General features: G+C 40.2%; 2 protein-coding genes across 8 annotated transcripts in view; one reads left to right on the top strand and one right to left on the bottom strand.

Moving 5' to 3' along the window:
- Window positions 1-19,077, bottom strand: part of myo9aa (myosin IXAa) — a 110,508-nt gene extending 91,431 nt beyond the window's left edge. For all 7 annotated transcript variants that reach the window (XM_042429443.1, XM_042429887.1, XM_042429525.1 and 4 more), the window contains exon 1: window positions 18,701-19,077. The gene's annotated coding sequence lies outside the window, so the exon portion shown is untranslated. The remainder of the gene's footprint in view (window positions 1-18,700) is intronic.
- Window positions 19,078-19,381: 304 nt separating this feature from the next.
- senp8 (SUMO peptidase family member, NEDD8 specific) lies at window positions 19,382-22,249 on the top strand. Its single transcript, XM_042430005.1, has 2 exons — window positions 19,382-19,511; window positions 20,829-22,249. The coding sequence occupies exon 2, from the start codon at window positions 20,856-20,858 to the stop codon at window positions 21,519-21,521; it is 666 nt and encodes a 221-aa protein (XP_042285939.1). The 5' UTR covers window positions 19,382-19,511; window positions 20,829-20,855; the 3' UTR covers window positions 21,522-22,249.
- Window positions 22,250-22,590: the final 341 nt, after the last annotated feature.

Here is a 22,590-nt window from a genome sequence, read left to right as displayed (position 1 = left end):
ATGATCATGAAATTAATTGTGTTTTTATTTTACATGGTGTTTTTTGATGTAGTTGTAGTTTTTAATCGCTGAAGCTTGTCGTTCCCCGAATTCCTTTTTTAATACCCGGTAACGAGATGGTGTGCTTATAAGAGAATGTGCGTGCTTTGTTTACTGGTGTCAACTTCTATCGCATGTGTGAAATAAAGTGCTAATTATGGTAGTGCATTACTGTTCAGATAAAACACAGATAAGGTAAAGATAACCAGACTGTTATGTAGCACACATACCACACAGAAACTAATTTCCCCTGCTTTTAATAGGGCTACACTGCCTTCAAAAAAACACGCCCAACCCCCTCACTGTCACAGGCACAGGAAATTGCACTTCAGACATAAAACACAAACAGTACAACCAGTCATAAAACCAACTGTAAACTGTGAGCTGTGAATTTTCTGAAGAATGCACTTTGATTTGTCATATGGTACATATACTGTGAGTGCTACAAATAAAATATAATGCCTGCAGCATTTCCAGTAAAGGACTTCCTCAAGTGTTATGTGGAGCGTGTGATGATTGGTTCCTATGTTTAAACTTGTAGTCTCTATTGGGTCTGGTGAAAATGTATCCTCAAGTGTCATAACTGGGTAAAGTAGGAACTAAGAAGCCTGCAGGCATTCAACAGGAACCTGTTCTCTAGTAAACATAGCTAACAAGATAATATTTGAAGAACTAAATGTCCCCCAAATCACTGTGTTTCACTAATAAATGTGTGAACTTGTTCTTCTACCATACACCATGCACACACTTAAATAAATCTGTTTACTCCATTTTTACCACATTTACAGTACATGCCATCTTCAGAAGAATAAATGTACATCTACCTGGATGAAAGCTGTAAGTCTGTGTGAAGGAAAATCTGAAACGTCTTTTCAAACACATTATATATATATATATATATATATATATGTTAGAAAATAATTGATGGAAACATGTGAAAAGATTGAACTATGTAGTACTGATGTGTGAACTTAGACCGTTTTTCACCATTTTTGTGTGGGCCTGAAATCATGGCTCGATGACGCAGTGGAGCCATATTTAGCGTGACCCCTCCCGCGCATTAGCATGGTTCTCCCACTGCTATAGTGAAGCCTGTTAGAGGGCTACACATGTACTAATAGTACCATCCAGGTTACACCGAGTACTTCTACAAACTTTCATAGAAGAAAACTGGGATTCACGGATAATCCGCCATTACTGGTGAACGGGGCCGTTTTCCGTCAACGGAAGCGCTCGAGGAGTTATTTCAAACCTAGCTTAAGCATCTCTAGATGGGTAGAGTCGGTGTTAAAGCCCCGCCTGCCGGCCTCCAGCTTCAGCTCCAGCACCGGCTGTTCAGATAGGAGGTCCCTGGCCAGAGGGAGAGCGTTTGCTGGGCGGCACTTCACCAAAAAGCACAGCGTGAGAGGCTTTTGCTCCAAGGGTGACGGCCACAATGAAGCAGAGAAATGAGTAACGTCGACACCAAACTTTTAAAATATCATCCATGTGGCTTGTCTTACACCTACAAACAAAGCCTATTTTAAATTGTGTATTTTTGTATAATTGTTGTCAAATCACTCTCAACTGAGGCCTGACCACTGAGTCAAAATCATCAAACACATCAAAACAGTGTTTCAAAAATGGATGAATAGCTGAGGGAGAAAAATGTTGTTCAACAACAACAACAACAACAACATCATAAGCCTTCACAGACACTCAAGAGCTGTGAAGTAGTAATAAGAAGCCAAATTTCTGTCGCCTTTAACTTTCTCTTCTAACATTTGCTGGATGCAGCATCTCAGTTTAATACCAATTGCAGATGTTTGGGTTTTCGACTGTTGGGTGGACAGGACGAGCAATTTGAAGACGTCATTTTGAATTAGATTTCTCTACTTCACTCAACTTATGGTTGCATCTCTACACTACACTTCTCCTCTTGTCAGTGAAGTCATAACCTCAGACTGCTGAAGAAGTAGCCCAGCTGTAGTACGGAGGGATCGGAGGGTCAGCTGATTGATGCGGCAGTGGACGTGCCATACGAGCACCGACGTGTTCGGCAAACACACACACACACACACACACACACACATATATATGCACATGTATATAATTACAGGTCACCATTCCCTGCACCCAAATGTATCAATGTGTAACACAACTCTGCCTCTGCACTGTCCTACAGAAATAGTTCACCTTCAGCCTGGAGGCAACACTGTAGCTCACAGAGAGAGAGGCCTTGACCTTGTCAGCCACAGAGCTACAATTCTCCGGCTTGTTTGGCCCCTGGAGAAACTACTGGAATAGCATTATAGCACTGGAAACAGAGAGCTGCAGAGTCGACGTGCTGATGATTGGTCGATTAATCGATTTATCAATTGTCATTTATCAAGGAAAAATGCCAAACGTTTGCTGGTTGCAGTGTCTTCTTTTAGGATTTACTACTTGTCTCTGTTTTTATATCATTGTAAACTATAAATATTCAGGTTTTAAACTGCTGGGTGGACAAAACAAGTAATTTGAAGATGTCATCTTGGACTCTTGGAAATTGTAACGGGCATTTTTCACTATTTTCTGACATTTTGCAAACTAGAGCAGTGGTTTCCAACCTTTTTGGCTTGTTAACCCTTAAAATGAAACAACGTCAAAGGTTATAGCTTCACTGTGCGCAGTTGAACCATATTTCCTTCGCAGACTGTTTAACTGAAGGACTTTTTAGAGGCTTTAAATGTATCTAGTATTTCACAAGAAAATGGAAACAACTGTATTAAAGTAAGAGTCATTATAACCTGTGCAAGCAACAATAAAATAAAGCTACTGGGTTATTGTGGAGCCTTATTCCACAGTAACTAACTTACAATATATCTAATGTGATTTTTTATCTTATTATACACAGATAACCATTTCCTTTGAAGATGAGAACATGACATGGGACTATTCCAATAAGTCTGCCCAAAAGTGAACGGTTGACAGAGGTTAATTCTTTTCTAGACTGTGTGGTAAATTGACTGTAACATGAGGATATGGCACAGCAGCCTACTGTAACCTCTCCCTGTATTTAACTCCAGGGTGAATGACCATGTTTGGCACTAATTTAGGCAAATGGAAAACGAGGAGTGCAGAGATGCCAATGTTGTAGTCAGCGTCTTTAACGTTTTTCGGTTTTGGAGGTTTTGTCAAAATTGCACTTATGCAAATGCTTCTTCCAAGCTCAGATGTGTAGACTGAGCTCATTGCTCCAGAACATGGACTTTTTTTTTTTTTTTTTTTTTAGGAATGACAGCACCAGCACATTTCGCTAACACAGGAAATATTTTCTCAGAGCAGCTTATTGAGTGCTCGCAGTGTCTGAAAGCAGCTCCACATTTTCAGATGGGTTTTTAAATTCACTGCCTTTATTTTGAATTCTAGTTTCTAGTAGATTAAGAAAGTTTTTCCTGATATTCAAGAACAACACTGGAATCTAGTGCAGATGTTCCCATCTGGAGGTAGGAGAGATAAATAGGAGAAGTCAGAAGATAATTAAAAGGGAAAAGAAAGAAAAGTATCATGTTTATTTTTTACTAACTTTTCTCCTGTTTGAGCTTTTTCCTTGTACAGTGCTGGATACTTTCACCTCTTCTGACCTCTAAAATTCCTTCAAATTAAACAATCTGAGGAGAAGAAATCCCTCTTTGGTTGAACCGCACACAACTCGTGTCCGCACTACGGCCAGAACCTGTGATGAGAGGTCACCAGTACGCATTACTTAATTTTAAGGGCTCGCATGCTCAAACATAATTAGGAACCTGTGATCATGTCTGATCAATTTGAAAGTAGATCAACAGGAAATTAATCGCAAACTATTTTGATAATCAGTCCCAAATTCTCTGATTCCAGCTTCCCAAATGAGAATATTTTCTGTTTTATTTAGTTTTTTATGATAGTAAACTGAATATCTTTGGGGTTTTTGACTGGTCAGGACAAAAGAAGACATTGGAGTTCATCATTTTGGGCTTCGGAAAAGAGTGGTTGACATTTTTCACCATGTTCAGATGTTCTATAGACCAAACAATTAATCGATTAATGGAGAAAATAGTCAACAGATTGATCGATAATGAAAATAATCTCTAGTTGCTGCCCTATTTCATAGCCATGGATGTTTCTTACATGTAAACAAGACAAGTCTAAAACAATTAGAGCAGTATTATCTGTTGATAAATGCACCAATAAAGCTGTAATATCTAGTTGACCTACATCTACCACTCTGATGAACCATTACAGAGGACTGGGTCAAGGTGAATTTCAGGGAGTGGAGGTGAATTAATGAAAGCCCAGAAGGGAAACTTGCTTTTTCTCTGCTGACAGTAATACAGTTTGAGGGCCTGCAGTGAAACACCACCTTTACTACCACTAAAGCAGATTCTGCACTCACTCACACAGCTCTCAAGTTTTATCTGTCTGTTTCTCTGTGTGTCTCCGTCTGACAGAAATATTCAGAGAGCCAGAAAGAGTGAGAAAAGAGAATGAACCCAGAGGGAAAAGGAGTCTGAAACTCACAGAAAGAGACTGAATTTAGAGAATGAAGGGAATATAGAGAGACAGAGGCAGACAGAGAGAGAGACTCATAGACAAGACAAGAGGATGTCAAGTTTCCTGAAATCTAAGCTGCGGGAAAGTGAGTCAAAGCAGAAGAAGGGAAGTAGAGAGAGAGAGAGAAATGAAAGAGAGGAAGACTGACGACCTTGTCCAGCTTCAGAATGATGAAACATCACTACGTCTCCTGTCTTTTCACTCTTCTGGCTCCTCCATCCTCAGATCAGTTCAATATTATGCCAAATAACCAGCTTATTCCACCATTTCAGCTATAAATAGCGCCCTCTGATCTGAGAGTTTACTGACAGTTATGTCCATGAATCACACAACAGATGCTTCTTGACCTTTCCTTCCATTTCATCACAACGTTGATTCACCTTAAAGCAGAAGAATTAGATGATTCGTAATCTCATATCAGACTAAATTTCATTGACCAGCAATTTACGTTTTTAAACAGTACACGTACCACTGTTCATTAAGATAAATGTCAAAACACATGATAGAGAATGTGATTATTACTGGATTTGGGTTTCAGCACGTTAAAAAGGGACATTACCAGTGGTTTCTACTGGATTTTGTTGTGTGCATTTCTCCCACAATTCCAAAAAGCCACTGGTTTCCAATTCATCATTCAGGTCATTTTGCAAGAAAAATGTTTGAAGCTCCCGGCTTCTATAACATGAGGATTTGCTGCCTTAGAATATAGTAAACTGAATACCTTTGTGTTGTGGACTGTTAGACAAAAAAAGCAATTTGAAGACGTCTCACACTACATGAAATTCAGATGTGAATTTTATGAGGATTTATAGATCAAATGATCAATCGACTGAACAAGAAAAAAATCATCACTTGCAGCCCTACTATTAGCACAATCTTGAAACTGGCTTGAGTGGTATAATCCGTCACAGTGAGCATCAAATTTGCATAATCTTTTCTCAGTTTTACATTACTGTTGCATGGTAAAGTAGTTCAAGTGCAGACTGATCTGAAAAATCTGCATAGCATTATCTCATAATGTTAAAATAACTGACAAAAATGGGTGCAGACTTGATGTTCAGTGACGGATTATGAAGTTTCAACAGTCTGCTGATAGATTTTAAAACTGAATACTGTAGAAATGAATGGATGGCTGCCTCTAAAAGGTGGGACTAATTCCGATTTCTAAAACTGTATAGCATGTAGGGCTTCAACTAATGATGTTTTTTGTTATCAATTAATCTGATGATTACTTTCTCTCTTAAGCGTTTTGTCAATAAAATGTCAGAAAACTGTCAAAATGGCAATTATAACTTTTCAGAGTCAAAGGTTAAACCCTCAGACGTCTTGTTTCATCCGACCAACAGCCTAAACCACCAAAATATTCAGTTGACTACCATGTATGACAAAGAAAAGCATGAAATCATCACATTTGAGAAGTTGAAACCAGCTAAGTAAAAAAAAAAGAATGATTTAATCACTTATCAACTGACTAATCGATTCATAGACTACTCGTTGTACTTATAATAGCGTGCATTTGGAAATGGTCAATAAAAATGTAAAGCATGCATGTAGTTAACGACCTGCAAACTGTAAAAACATTGGCATGATCCTTTAAATCTTTTATTATTTATCTTATCTTATCTTATCTTTAAATTCATTTATTTATTCATTAATTTATTTACTGAGGGAACAGATGTTTTATCAGCTTGAGTCACCAAAATCAATCGATCAATAAAAAAACTACAACATCTTGGCATTTGTGTCGTCAGTATCTTACATTATAAGTGTGTAATCAAGACACTTGAGTCAATGTGGCCGGGGGCCGGGCTGGAACCAGTCCATGCTGGAATCACTGTCCACACCATAATTAAAAATGACTGAAGGCCTCTTAGGCTCGTCTGTGCACACAGCGGAGGATAACTGTGGCCGGTCAGTCTGAATGAAGCACTATGTCTACACCGACTCCCTCCGCATTCCACCGGCCGAACACCAACAGGTGACACGACTGACGTGAAAAATATGACACCGCCTCCCCGAGAACGTGAGGACCTGTTTTTGGAGGAAGTGCCATGTGTGTTTGCTAAATTAAGAGCCTAACTTTGCCATGGGGGGACTATTATTGTTATTGCCTGGAGTAGGCTGGAGAGAGTGAAGGGAGAAGGCAGAGGAAGGAAATTAACATTGAGTACTGCAGGAGTCCCAAGGACAACATTATTAAAAAAACATCAACTGCATGCTACTGTGTGCTCTCATATCTACAACCTCTGCAACTTCTGTACCTATAATGTGTATCTTTTTTCTGCTTTTTGCACTGACTCAGTATTTTAAGACATTTTTCTGACATTCACAGAAAAGAACATAGTAGCAAATGTTCTTTATTCAAACAGTTTCAGTCAAAGTTTTAATGTATCTTCAGGTTCAGACGAAAACCAACAAATGCAAAGTGCAAGGTTAAGTCGAAATCTCGTAAAGACTGCTAGATTTATTTTAATGGATTCTCATAAAAGGCAAAAAGGCTGAAAGAAATGGGAACAAGGTCTTTTCCACATACACACACACACACACAAGTTGCAATGTACTTTCACATTTCTAGTAAACCTCTGATGTTTGTTGTGACAAGCGGATGCCATGTCGAGTTTTAGATTTACTTTGCCGGTAGTAGCTGGTAATGATGACTCCATACAACCGGACGCTGGACTATTGTGGGCTGCTGTGAAGAATGACAAATAACAAAATATGCGACTGGGGGGTTTCTATGAAAAGAGCGCTAGAAAGAGTGGCTGTAAACAGCACCACTCCTCTGTTGTCGCCATGGAGAATTCCACTTCCTGTGTCCACTCCCAGGACAATGACAGCGGCGTTGGGTGAGACAGGAAGTATAGCTCATAGGGCTTCAACATAACAACACCATCAGAGCATTGTTAATACATTTATAGACAGTATTTGACCTTCTAGAAAACAGGACAATGTAGAGCCTCGAACGCTTGTTCATCTTTAAACATTCTAGTTAGTTTTTAAATGCGGGTAGAAAAAGCAGCATTCAAGACTTCACATCCAGCCAACTTGAAGGAAAACAATAAACTTACGGCACCACATACAAACAACAACAACAACAACAACAACAACAACAACGGGTGCAAGTGAGGAGTAACAAAGCCAGTTTTACTCCATCTAGTGCAGAAAACCAGTGTTTAAGAAGAAGGTTTTCCCGCAATGCAACACAACCAGTCATGTGACATTTTAGGCGCTCACAGACGGTCACACAGTGGGGACTGGTGTGACTAGGCTGCGGACTCCACAGTGTTTACCACTAATGTCTTTTCTTAGAAACATGCAAAACTAATTCCTGCAATTAGTATTTGGCTGCACTGAGAAAATACATAAAACACCCCATGAAAACAGTCTGGTTATCTGGCCGCCAGAGATTTCATGAGAGGTGCAATCTGAGCCTTAACGCCGGACGACATTTTTTATCCTGTTTCTAGAGTCCAGACGAAGCGGATGAGACGGCCGTGTCGGCTGATCCTGAAACACCTGCTTCCAAAACCTGTTGCCTCTCCAGCAGTTACGTCTCCGGTAACTCAGCTCTCTGCTGTCTTCAACCAGCCTTTACTCTAAACTATGCACATGTAATGTAACTCTGTCTGCCTCCTGCTCATTCTGGTATAAATATCTTGGAGATCAGGCCTTTTTTTTTTTTTTTTTTTTATCCCCCCCAACCTGTGTATTCATGTATCTTATCCAAGGAAAGCACGTAGACACAGATCTGTGCTGCCGGTGATGTCAGAGTGAAACAAAAGAGCGGTTCAGCATTAGTCAAAGCCATGAAACTAAATAGCTGTGAGCTAATGCTTAATGTCCCAATGTTATCAGCAGCCAGTTTAGCATAGGTTTATACAAAGGAACAGTTAGTCATTGTAATGAATGGCGTCGGTGCATAATAAAACAACTACACAATTACTGTGAAAATAATGACAAAGATCAAATCTAAGATGTCACTACTTGCTCCATGCATCAATGTTATTTTAAATGTAATCAGTGAGATATTTTGTTTTTCTGTAACATCCTGTGTTCTTCATATTGGAAGAGGCTGGTTTGCCTTGTCGTGTATGACTATGAGTCTAAAACAAGACTCTTGCTTTTGGACCAACCTCACATTTACATTTTATTGTTTTAGAGAGTGGAAAATGTTTTCCATTCAGACTCCATTCTAGCTCTGGAAATATCAATATGAGGCTGCTACAGTCTACATTTGGCTGGTGGAGTAGGAAAAGTACACCATCCCACAATAAAATGGGCCAGGCGCATCATCAACAGCTGCTTTAAAAGCATAAAGTGTTTAAGTTTAATGTTGCTCTGGGAAAATTATGTCCGGTGATTTATATTTTGACTTTTATATTCTAAAACACAGCAGAAAGGCTTTTAAATCTCAGCGTATTTGGACTGTGGTACAAATTTGCCAACTTTATTAACACCCATAAACTGCTGCTAAAAAAAGGATCACACATAAATGCCAACTGAAACAACTGCATGACACATGCATGTGAGAAGCAACGCTGACATATGCTGCTTGGCATGAATATGAAAGCAAAGAAAGACTCATAACTGGCGTCTTAAAAAGTTAAATATTCCCAGCAAGGTGCTAAAAACTGTATAATTGACCAGACTCGTCCAAATCCACTGTAGGAAGAGGAGGGAGGAGAAGAGGAAGACTAGGAGGTATCATTGACCTGGATTATGCACACTCCATTTCCCCCTCAGAATAGGAGTCTGTTGGGCCAAACGGACCCATTCAGCTGCCCCTTGCCTGGGGGAAAGACAGTACTGAGGAGCAGCCAGGGCATCGGCACGTTTCCTCCGGACACATTCAACATTTCTAACAAAAACAAGACCGGCTGGGAGGCTGCGTGTGCAAAAAATCTAACATCGAAACACAAACGGGCACAGTACATGCACAGGACTGCGAGTCGGTCTACATAGACGAATACACACTTACGATAAGAGAGGCTGCAAATGCCAAAAGGACTCATCTCGTCTTTCATAGCTGAGTGGAGATGAGCAGTAATGACTGTAGCTGCTCACACAGCACCGTGCCAAGATGCCTTCAACCTCACAGTGATGAACACAGACGTCTACTAATGTGAAGCCACAGATCAACACTTTTTTTTGCACCTGCGACCAGGTCAGATATAGACACAAAACATAACTAAAATTAAATTTAAAAAAAAAAAAAAAAGAAGAGTTCCTTTTCAACCTTAGGGTAAATACATGGAGTTGCCATCTTCATGGCCAATTAATTAGAATTAATTTGATCAAATTAGCTGTCAAAGGATTCTTTTGTGAAGTGTTGCATAATGACACAGAGGGAAGATTTTCTTCCTTCGGGGCATTCAACACCTACGCTGAGCTATTCCAAAGATATCACTATGAATCATGTCACACATAAGTGATCAAAGGAAAATGTTATAATATAGTATAGCAGTGCAAAACTACACTCAAGGGCATGTTTGTATGTTGTCATACTTAACTTAAAGCGACTACAAACCGACCGCACGTAATTAGACTATCTGATGTCTTTGTATGATGCAACACAGTAGATACTAGCGGCTGCAACTAACCATTGTTTGAATTATTGATTAACCTGTTGATTGTTTTCTCGGTTAATCGAATATTTGTGCGGTTTGTCCGAAAATGGTGAAAAATGTCGCTCGCTTAAATGCAACCTAAGATGTCTTGTTTTGTCCCAACAGTCCGCAACCCAAAGATATTCAGTTTGCTATCATAGAAGATTAAATAAACCAGAAAATATTGACATTTAAGAAGCTAAATATTTCAAACACACTGAAAGAAAAAGTTAATAAAAACAAAGACATATTAATTTTTTTACAAATTCACTGTCTACAATTTTGTTTCTAAGTTTCCTTGATATGTTACTTTAATATATGTTAATATATTCAGTTTTCTGATGGTTTCAAGCAGACGACTTTTATGTAATTGTACATGTTATTTATTTTTAGATTTATTCATTATAACTGAAATTTGTCTTAATAAACTGTACCTTTCTTATCAATCAAAAGCTTTGCCAGTAATGTGTTGATTCCTTTGAGGTTCATTAAAGTAACACTGACAAATCAAACTTAAGAGAAACTTGAATCCGGATCATTTAAGCGACAGAAACAGTCACTTCACCAGCTGATAGTAATGACAGGTCATCACGTCTGAATGTTAAGCATAATTTTAAGCACATCTGTTTAACGTATTAGGAAAAAACATGACCTGTAATTACAGGGCAGTGTTACAGAGGCTCTCGCTGTCTCTTCTAAGGATAGGGGCTGATGGCTGTCTCTGTGCCTTCAGCAGACCGCAGGCTTTGAAATCTGAGCCCGGTGCTGCAGTCTGAGCCGCAGTCGACTGAGAGACAGCAAGAGCTGCAGTGTGATGATAATGCAGGTTTGGTTGCAGGCTTCAATGAGATGACAGAAGATGTTGGCGAGAATCTCTGGAGAGAGGCTATGTATAAAAAGTTATGCCGTCATGCTTTATTGCACACCCAAAGCTTGTAGTGAGATGATGTGGAGCGACGTTTGCTGAACTGTGGTCGAACAAGAAATAAACATGATTTTCTGGGTTAAAGGAAAATTCTGGCCTCAAATAGTCTAAACTTTCACTGTTATGTATCATTACACTGTGACCTTCATGTGTTGTAGGAGATATTCTGCAAGGAAACATGGGACCTTTATTGTATCCACTTTGCTTCATCTACTTCTCCTTCAGTTTGTGACTTCCTTCATTTCCCAGAATGCCTCTGACAACCTCAGACAACATGCATGGTCTTGTTTTATTCAGCCGGGTTTCATGTGTGCGTGCAGATAGTGATAACAGTAGAAAACCAGGACCAAGAGAGACAAGAATTTGTAGACAAAAGCTCTACCGCTGAGTCCTGTAGTCAAAACTAGAGCTGCAACAATTAGTTGATTAATCAATGGACAGATAACTTATAGGCAACTATTTTGATAATTGAATAATCGTTTTGAAGAAATACAAAGATTCTCTGGTTCTTGCTTCTTCAATGTCTTCTAGATGATTTAGTCTTCTATGATAGTAAACTGATGTGAGCTGTCAACATACACATCTATGTTTAGAAGATTTATACATAAGGATGGGAATTGATAATATTTTATTTATACCAATCAATGCCATTCTGCTTATCGCTCCAATTCTTTATCGATTCCCTTACTGATTCCTGATCAATTTTCTGTGTGGGAAAAAGGTAGGCCTATACAGGTTTTCTGCTTCAACGCAACTGTTTTGTCATATGAGTCTGAACACTGTAGAAACAGAGTAGAAAAGGGCTGCAGCAGGCTGAAACAAGTGATTTTACTCAGAGAAGGGATTGTTTGGAGATCATCTCCAAGTTCCTTCAGTATTACTGTACTGCACTGCAGTGTGGTGAGCCAGCGTCCTGTCAGCGAGCCCGTTAGGCCCGGTTGGTAACAGCCAACGGTCCTCGGTCCATTAGTTAGCTCTGTTAGCTCCAGCAGCAGACCAACAGAACAGCGCAGCTCTCCCTGCAGCCTGGCCCGGTCACAGTACCGGGTTAACACCGGGTCACCTCTGTTATTCTGGGTGTGTTTTATTTGCTGTTTCAGTTCAACCACCATGACTCCTTGTTGCAAGTTTCCAGCAGCATAGACACGAGTTTGACATTGTGTTGCAACATTCAACTGTCAGGAAAACATGCCTGCATCGATAAAAGGAATTGATAAGCTCATAGACATGATGGATCGGAAAATTTGAAACCAGTTCTCAACTGGAACCAGTTCTCAATTCCCACCTATCTCACCCAAAGTGACCACGTCTCCACAGAGTCTTAGCATCAAGAACAAAACTACTTAGTCCACTTTCTCAGAACAATACTGCATTCTCTCAGCTGAGAAGGTCAGTACAGTCCGACCCTCCTTCTGAGCCCTTATTAAACGCATACTGGTTTCAATTCTCCATCCTCCAAAACTAGGACTCGGGAAAATCTCATTACAGTTGGCATTTGAGTCTACTTTCATAGCTCACCTGCTCTGTGGTGCAACTCAGCCAGCATGACATGAAGAGCAAAAATATTTGCCAAGCTGAGACAGCTTCACTGTGAAGTGGGCTCTTCTGAGCTGAGTGGAGGACTCTGACTTTGTGCAGACAATAAAGACCCTCTAATCGTCTCCAATGTGTCTGACCGTAATCGTTCAACCAGACTACTAAGTTACTGCAGTTCACGCCTGCTCTGAAATGCATCAGTGGCTAATCAGAATCAATGCAGGTAGGTGCCAAAGTGTACGCACAGATACATTAAACTGGACATTGTGGCACATTGAGCCTCAAGAGAGTTCAGTGGAGGGTGCACACATCCTTTCAGGACAAATCTTAGGAGTGGATGTTTGATGATCTCAAGGTTATGCAAGGCTTTATTTGTGTTGTCAGAGACTTCTGTGACTCAGGCTCATTGAACAGCCTGGCAGCAGGGCAGATATTCCCTTCTCAAGTTTTTAAGCGAGCCTCACCCTTCTAACCAATCAATGGAGGCCAAAGTCAGGGGTGGGAGCTCACAGCTGTCAATTAATACATGAACATATTCTGGCCTACTACTCCTTTTGTACTGAGGTTCCAAGCATTAGCTGGTGGAAGACGTCACTACAGCTTAATCACGGGCTAGCAAGCTCCTGACACCTGCAATCAAAGAACTCCCAGTGCTTCCAGTCACCAGAGAGAAGTCAATACATGGATGCAGGAACAGAGTAGTTTGCGTGCGAGTCTCATGCTAGCGCTAGCTTGAGTTCAAGAACTGGCATTTTGTTGTTTTAACTATCATCATTTGATACAAGAAAACAAAGAGATATCATACCTCTGTCGCACCTGTACAATCCTCTTTATTTCTTATCTTAATAACAGAAATGTTAAGAAAAGTTTAATCCGTATCTGAAAGTAGATCTGCGTCAGAATACAAGTCACATGTTAAAAAGCATGGAAAGTTCATTCCAAGATTTTTTTCAGCAGCAGTTTGATGGCGAGAATGGCGAGAATGATGAAAATGGCCCTGTCTTACAATGTTAAAAAATTCTTTACCAAATACAAGGATCTACACCTGTTTCTTGGCCCCAGTCTTAATCTTCCACCAAATTTCATTGAAATCTATTTACAAGTTTTTAAGCTATTCTGCTAAATAAGAGACAAATGGGACTGAAACAAAACCTCCTTGGAAAAGGCCACAAGTGCATGAACCTCATTAGCAAATTCAGATTAGATATAGCCTACCATAAAAGCCATTTCCCAACATTAGTTCACAACAGTTGCACTGTCCAGTAAATACTGTAGATGTTTGACAGATTTTGCTGTAGTACACAAAGTTACAGTGGCAGTTTTCCTGTCGAATATATTTACTCCATCATACTTCCTTCTATCATCATTTCAGAGTTAATGGTTAGACTTAGGAGTAATCTTTAAGTAGCCTATATCATCTGGTCATTTACTACACTGATAACTAAAGAGTAGATTAGACAGGAGTAGCATTCCAACTATTAGTGAGTAGCCTATGTCTCAGGCTGCGTTTCAAAATCAACCTTATCATTGCCTGTTTGCTGTCAGTTACCCACAACTATCTCCGCTTTTCCTCCCCTCTTGTCTCATTCTGACAGAGCACAGACTACTGTAAACTGACAGAATTCCTCACACAGATAAGCGTGAGCGGTACTCTGCTGCTGAGAACAAACTAAACTTTCTCTTTTCCTGTCTTACTGACTATCTTTAATCCCAAACAAAGGCAAAGCATCACATCCATTCAGTAAGGTTTTAGTGATTGTTAATTTGGCACTGAGTGGGAGTTAAAAACACAAAACACATCACCAGCTGGTTGACTATCCAAATTAACATTTTACTTTTCCTGATGTTATGGAATATATGAAGGCCATTACTGCCATATGGAGGATTGATTAAAAAAAAAAACATAGTTTTGACTCAGAGTAAAGTACTTTCATAGCTGCATGGCAGCATTGCTCTGCAGATGGACCGTATTGTGTACCATTACACAAGAGCACATGCCTGGGGATTAACCATGGGCCCTGTCCTGTCTGTACCATAAGGCTGCAGGGGACCAGTAGCTATTGTCACAGCTGTGTCACAACACACACAAAAATTCACCAAATCACAATTTCAGTTTCCAGTGCTCATCTGCAGTAAAGTGGCCACTGGTAGTTAGCAGCACCTGTTCAGTGCACCCGTTGGTGTCATCATGCATGCTCTTTACTGATAATAACACTGTACCGCGACTAAAGTCTCATTTTACTACTTTTAAAAATCTGAGTCATTCCTCTGATTACTGGTTTGCACGTCTATCCGCTAACCATCAACTTCCTTATACTAAAAAAATGTATTATCAAGTAAGCTTCCATATCCACATCTAACGTCATCATTTATGTAACAGTCATCTTTGATTCATGCAATAATTCAGAGCATATTAGTAAAAACCATACAGTCGATAAAGGAAACTGAAGGATTTCAATACTAAGCAAACTACCTTCTTTGCAAGATATTCAACTTTCTGTGATTACTCAAACTTGGACTAAATTGTCACGAGGGTTTCTCAACACAAACACAAAATATTAAACACTCACTTCCCCTGTCCAAAACAAATCCTTGGAGGACAGAATTTAATATAAGTGGATATAAACTGAGCTTCCAACCAGATAAGTATTGTTTGTTGACTCCATTTTCCATTTTAGGGATTAATTAAAAAGAACAAGTTAAGCTCATTTCACATAAACAAAATTGCAAAGGGCAACACAATGCACTTTCTTCTCTCCGTCTCACTCCAGCTACTGTTAGCACCAGTGAGTTAATGAGGGGAAATGCAAAACGCGGGGAAGCTGAGCCTTTGAGGCCAAAGCCTCCCTCATATAATGGCCTACTAAAGAAAGGGGAGCTTTGTTCAGTGCAACACAAGCAGGTTCCTCTTTAATGACTTCATGTGCATGCCAATCACTTACGCCATACAATCCCATCATGCGGCCACAACACTTTTCAGGACATCGCCATCATGTGAGCGTGCGGCACGTGACTTGTGATTCTGCGATTCGGTTCAGCAGGTAACACCTCAGGGCTGCTGACGGGGTCGTTCCCATTTTGAGATTATGTTAGAGACTGTGGTCGCAATGCTCATAGGAGATTTGTGGATGTGCAGAGCAGCGGTCACAGCACAGAGGGTTGTTATCCTGATTATTAAGAGAAAAAAACATGCATGTTGGGGGAGCCGCTGCACTTTTATGAATTTGTGTTTTAACTAACAGTTAAAGCTGCAGTTCTACAGAAGCTGTAGCTATGAAATACCAGTGAAATACAGTATGTGGGCCAATTTAATCATCACAATCATCAGTGTTGACATTAGAGTCAGCGTGATGAGAGAATGATGCATAAATGTAAAACAGCTTTTTATATGCATAAAATAAATAATTCCCTCCATTTCCCCCTATTCTGTTATTAAGTCATGTGTTTAATATCATATGTTTTGTAAATAAAACTGTAGAAATGGCACCTGATATCGATATTATGCTATGAAAATCACACCACATAGAAAAATCAAAATGTAAGTTAAAGTTGATATGATATTCTGGTATTATGATCATTTGCAAAGCAGATATACTGCTGTAGACAAACCAGCAGCAATAACTCTCTTATTTCCCTCATTCAAATTTTGAGACTTGTAAAATTCACCAACTACAAACATGTTTCAAAGCTAGGCTATAAATAAAGCAGACTGAATTCTTGCTGATATATATTTGATGACAGGAGATTTTAGAGCTGCAGAGTGACGCTGCTCTTTCTGCAGTCATGATGCCTCAGTTGGTCTGCATTTAAAATAGGCTGCAGCATGTATATATGACCCACTCAGACTGGGAGCACGTGTCTTCAGAGGTCCAGGACTGTGTGAAGTAAACTAAAGTATCGCCATCTAATGAAATAATTCAGGGGGTCACATACTCGAGAAACATAATAAAGTAGTTCCCATTATCTTTTATGTACAGTTTTCCTGGATATAAGGAGAGATATCACTAAAATGACTTGAAAGCTTGAAGCTGAAAGGTCGACATTGATTTTTAAACACAGAAATGTTATTTTTCTTCCAAGGAATCTTACAAACCCTAAGTTCAAAATCCTATTTATTGGTGCAGCTCTGAGTGATTGAGAGTTTCGATGTGAATTTGTATGAACTGGAATAGGAAATGAGAAACAAGACTGGCCAAAAGTAAGGCCACACCCCGGGTTGAACCAGGGTGACAGGACACAATGAACAAGGTGACATAACCTGAAGTCGCTAATTGTTCCCTGTCACAACCTGACTCAAGGCTGGACGAAGGAGAGGCAGGTAGAGGACAAGGAGTCTTTCCATTGAGGGTCGTCACATCCCCCAATAGGAGCGCTGACTGAACCCCAGATTATGTGGATGTGAAACTGATTAAACTTTACATTTTTGTGATTGAGCAATATGTTTGCCTTCAAATTGCGACAAGTCTTAGAGAGGTTTTGAAAAGTTCTCTCGGGTATTCAAAGTACACTTAAAAAAGGAAGTTTGTTATTCTAATCCTGCAAAATCCATATAAGCACAAAGAACCTCCAACAGCCACACAAACGCGCTCTTCCAAACACTCGAAACTGAGCTTTAAGCCCTTCAAAGCACAGCTTCGATCTTTCAGGTGGTGTCAGTGATAACACTCAATAAAGACGCTGCCTGATGTGATAGAAACTGAGGCCAGTCTTTTAGAAATAGCAGACAGAGGGCCTGTGGGGTGTCAGATGTCGACAGGGGCCAGTTGCTGGAGTCTCAGCCTGGGCCGCCTCTCATGCTACAGCAGCTGTGTCTTCTCAGACCTCACATTCCTACGGGACAGGCCCACTTTACTCTCATCACCTGTGCAGATCTGAGGGTGGGACAAGCTCTCGGGGAACCTCACAGCTACTCGCAGAAATCCACTTGTTAATCTAATAGGGGTATTATATAATTGTCACACAAATGAAATGTTAAATGGGAGATTAAAAATGATAATCAGAAGCGCCCTGGTGGCCCAAGCATTAGAGCAGTGACCATGACGTCCTTTGTTTGAGTCAAACTGGGGATCTTTGTTGCAAGTGGTTCCCCCATCTCCTTCTCTGTTCATTTTCTTGCCATTTATCTACTGTCAACTCTGCATTAAAAGGCATAAAACCAGTGGGGAAAGATAATCAGCAAGTACAACAAGGTACTGTAACTATTAAATCACCGTAAACACAATGTGGACCAAATACAAAATATCTTAAAAGGTACATAAGGGAGCCATTTAACAGAATAATCTCTGGTGTTGTAAGTTTGCAGTGGGGAAGTGTCGACTCTGTCCAGTGACACCCATGATTCAGCAGCTTCTTCACTCCATTAGGTCTCCCTGTACAATTACAGCTGCTTTGCAGTCTGTATTGCCTCCACTGCATTATAAGCTGTACTGTCTGACCTCCACTAAATAATACATGGAAACATTTTACCCCACCCCACTGCAGCCACACACTCAAACCAGCACACCCCTTCTTCCTATTCCCTAATGGACACGAGCACAACATTGCCAGATTTGTGTGCGTACCTGGGGACAAATCCAACAGGGATTTATTTTCATTTTGACTTAAAAAAAAAAAAAAACGCAGCACACATTCTTCAGTATCACATTTCATAAGGATGATTTGAGTGGCTTTGAATGTAAAAGCAAGCACTTTGAAGTAGCAATGTGAAATGACATGTCACTGAGCAGCAGCCTGAACTTTTACAAGCTTTCACACCACACACACACACACACTCACTCTCTCTCTCTCTCTCTCTCTCACACACACACACACACACACACTTTAGTCATTCAACAAAAGCACTGAGCACATACACATCTTAAAGGCATGGCAACTGCAAACCATCTCTCAAATGTGTGGAGATTAAAAGGTTTTTCTTCCAAAGTCTAGAAGTGATTTGGAGACTCATTGGCTGCTGCTTTGAGCCCCAAACCTCTGTTCCCACTGTGAGGAGCAGCCCACCACACTGGAGTGTATATAACTACTAAACAGCACACACTCTTACCTCCAGACGTGAAGGCTGAAGTAAATAATAAGTGGAGCTCAAGTTATAGCCGGAGCTTTCTCTTCTTCTCAGGATGTGCTGCAGCACTTGTAGCCACACAAAATGCTTAAGTCTCTATTTAATTCCCTGCATTCCCACTGAATAAATGTTTTCTTCTTCTTCTCTCTCTCTCTCCCGCCGCTCACCTCCGAACAACTCCTCGAAATTCAAGTCCGTGCTGAAGAGTTGCGCATTTTTTTTTATCCGAGCGTGTTAGCTGTTCAGATGTAATTAAAAACGCAGTCCTTCGCAGCTCGGTGACGGTCGCTGTAAACTCCTCTCTGGCTTGCTAATCAGTGCGGCCACTCACACAGGCGCGTTCACGCTCCTCCTGGGGCGGGGAGACAAAATACTCAGCGACACAACAGGAAGTGAGCACGAAATAGCACGACAGCCGTGTACACACAGTACACCGCACGCTTTCAGGTGATATGTAAACCAAGCCTGGGCGTTTATTTTATTATTTTTAAGAGCTTATTCTCATGGGAGCAATGTTGTTTTCTACATATGTAGTTGTTGTTTCTCTTTCTACACCATAAACGTATACTGGTGATCGTTCAGTGCTTGTACGTAATGAAACAAACTGCCAAGCTTTCAGTTAATGTTCTTAGAAGTCACCCGGATGCAAGCAGCCAATCACAGAAGGGCTCGGCTCCTCCCAACTGTCGCACAATGTGTACGGTGTTCTTGAAGCGGTTTACGTTAGCCACTGCAATGAGGGACAAGACTGCAGTTTTCGTGATTCTTTCTATTTGAATGTGTCGTTTTTCAGGTATGGACGTTGAATTAACGGCATGTGTTTCCACTTGGCGGAGCACGGTTAATGCTCTGCAGGATGAAACGGCTGTCCGGTTGAGTTGTTCAGCTTCGTGTGATGATGAGAGTGGCGGTTAGGCTAACTCTTGCTAACGCTTAAAAAACGGTGAAGTAAACGCAATGCAGTAATGTGATACTCCGCAGCGGCGTTACCGGACACCGGGTCCCCGCAGTTTGTCCGTTAAGACCGACAAAACGTCATTGTGATGATTTGAAAAATAACTGGCTGTTGACACGAAAAAATTAGCACATAGCAACATAACTTACAAGAGCCAGACACAAAGTCAGATCGAACTAAAGTTGCGTAAATTTAACAGTTGGTGGAAAAAGTATTCAGATCCTTTACTCCTTTAAGTTAGAAGTACCACTACAGCAATGTAAAAATACTCCATTACCAGAAAAGGTCATGCATGAACACCCCGACTTAAGTAAAAGCACCTAAGTATTAGCAGCAAAATCTACTTAAAGTATTAAAGTAAAAGTGCTCATTTCGTCCCTCTGACTGATATATTATTAGTATGTAAGCAGCATTTAGCTGCTGGTGGTGGAGCTAGTTTGAACTACTTTACATACTGAATAATTCAACTCATAATGTGAACACTCTCTTTGTCCTACACTGTGTAGATGTATATAGATTTTATTTTTTTAATCGTTAACTGTACATATATATATATCCAGTTGACACACATAGGCCTACATAATTTATTTAAACTCAAATTTATATTTATATCTATATTGGTATTCATACTTGTGTTCATATTCGCTTTTTTGCACACATAGTTTTGATCATGTCAATATGCATGCACATAGCCTTTATACTTCTATTCATATTCAGATTTTTTGCAAGCACATAGTTTTTGTCATGTCCTTATGCAAGCACATAGTACACCCCCACTACACAGACATGCATATTACTGTCCCTCTCTTACACTGTTATGTTTATTGTTCAATGTTGATGTTTATTTCTTTTTCTGTTGACATCTGCACCACATTGAATTATTTGTACATAAAGTCATCACATCTGAGTAGCTAAAAGCATCACATTTTTGGCATATTTGCTTTAAAAAATGACAAAAACAATTATTCGACAATCAAAATAGTCTGACATTCGATGAATCAACTACTCATTGCAGCTCTACAGGAGAATAAAGATCACAATACAGTTCAAGAAAGAAATGAATAGTCCCAAATCATAGTTGTTGATCATTTCTGTCAATCGACTGTCTATTGATGGACTAACTGTCTCAGCACTAAAATCTTCTGTATTTTTCAGACTGACATTTTGTGACCGTGCTGGAGGATGGACCCTGTAGTGCTGAGCTACCAGGACAGCCTGTTGCGGCGCTCTGATGTGTCCTTACTGGAAGGGCCTTACTGGCTCAATGACCAAGTCATTGGTTTTGCCTTTGAGTACTTTGTCAATGAGCGCTTCCGAATCCTTGGGGAGACCATCATCTTCATCAGCCCGGAGGTCACCCAGTTCATCAAGTGTGCTTCTTGCCAAGACGAATTAGCCCTATTTCTAGAGCCGCTGGACCTGGCCTCCCGTCGCTGGGTCTTCCTGGCCGTCAACGACAACTCCAACCAGACCGCCGGGGGATCCCACTGGAGCCTTTTGATCTACCATCACAACTCCAACCACTTTGCTCACTATGACTCTCAGAACGGCAGCAACTCACTGCACGCACGGCGCATCGCTAGCAAGCTAGAGCCCTTCTTGGGCGCGGGGAGAAAAGCGCTGTTTGTGGAGGAGCCCTGCCCGTCTCAACAGAACAGCTATGACTGTGGCATGTATGTTATCTGTATCGCCGAGGCCTTGTGTGAGAAGGCCAGGGTGGAGGGTTCACCGCGCCTCCCTGTGCAAATCATCACCCCAGCCTACATCACCCAGAAGAGGGCTGAATGGTGCAGACTGATCCAGAGTCTAGCTCAGAATGATCTCTGCTGCGCTCTGTCTTTTCCTTAGCACGTTCCTCACTATATGCAGAGCTGTCAGCCCCCCCCCCACATATCTACTGCTGGAGCCTATGAATGCACTCCTTAAATACAGTATATAAATATTTATGAAATATATTTCTATTACAGTCTCTATCATACTCCATAATAGCTTAAAAAGTAAAGTAATGTAATGAATCTTTTACGATTCATTGAACAACTGCCGTCATGTTTATCCCTTGTATATGCACAGCAACATACAACATGTAAACAAGAACACCAGCATGCCTATAAAAGGAATTTACTCCATTGTACATATTTAGTGAGGGTGGAGAATATGTAATCTGGAAGAGGTGACGCAGGTTTTTCTTTACTTCATTTTTTTTTTCCGTTTGGAGCGAATGTAGAAATGTTTACACAGATTATTGCTCAGGGTCATTTTAAATGAACTAGTATTGACAATAAGAATGTGCATCTTAACTTCAGCTCCTGCTTTCCGTCATTGGTTCCGATCATACATTGATTCTCAGTTTGAACGAGCTTACTGCCTGCAACAAGCAAACTCATATTTTTTGAAACTGACACAAATTGCTGTATGAGGGTGGGACGTGCTCTGTGTGCCGTGAGTGTTTGTGGGACAAAAGGCAATGTTGAGCGGTGGAATGTACGTTATGTTCTCTCACAAAAAGCAAATATCAAACTTGTTCATTGATCTAATAAATTTTACTGTTGTCACATTTTTGGTGACGAAATGGTCAATTTGATTTGTCATTTCTTTAAAGTCTAAACTGCTTTTTTTTTTAAATCAAGTTCAAGTCTTTTCATGTAATAAATATGTCGACACTTTTACAATCATTTTTTCTATTTTGAATACAAAGAGTTGACAGCACCAGTAAAATTTTGGACATACTTTCCCATTCCCTTGAATGAGAAAGTGTCTCCAAACGTCATGTATATGTACATTTACTATTGCATGAATATAATTATTTCTCACTGTGTTATTTTATAACCTCCAGCTTTAGGTACAGTTATGAGCCAATATGCAACAGACGAAGGCAATTATGCTGATAAAATTATGACATATCAGGCAAAATACATAA

Source organism: Thunnus maccoyii, chromosome 1, assembly GCF_910596095.1.
Source record: "Thunnus maccoyii chromosome 1, fThuMac1.1, whole genome shotgun sequence".
Classification (NCBI taxonomy): Eukaryota; Metazoa; Chordata; class Actinopteri; order Scombriformes; family Scombridae; genus Thunnus; species Thunnus maccoyii.
The sequence above is the reverse complement of the archived record's forward strand: the minus strand, read 5'-3'. Positions and strand labels throughout refer to the sequence as shown.

Bases quoted from the DNA above. Each gene is read 5' to 3' on its own strand.
- senp8 (XM_042430005.1), top strand. From the start codon at position 20,856: ATGGACCCTGTAGTGCTGAGCTACCAGGACAGCCTGTTGCGGCGCTCT.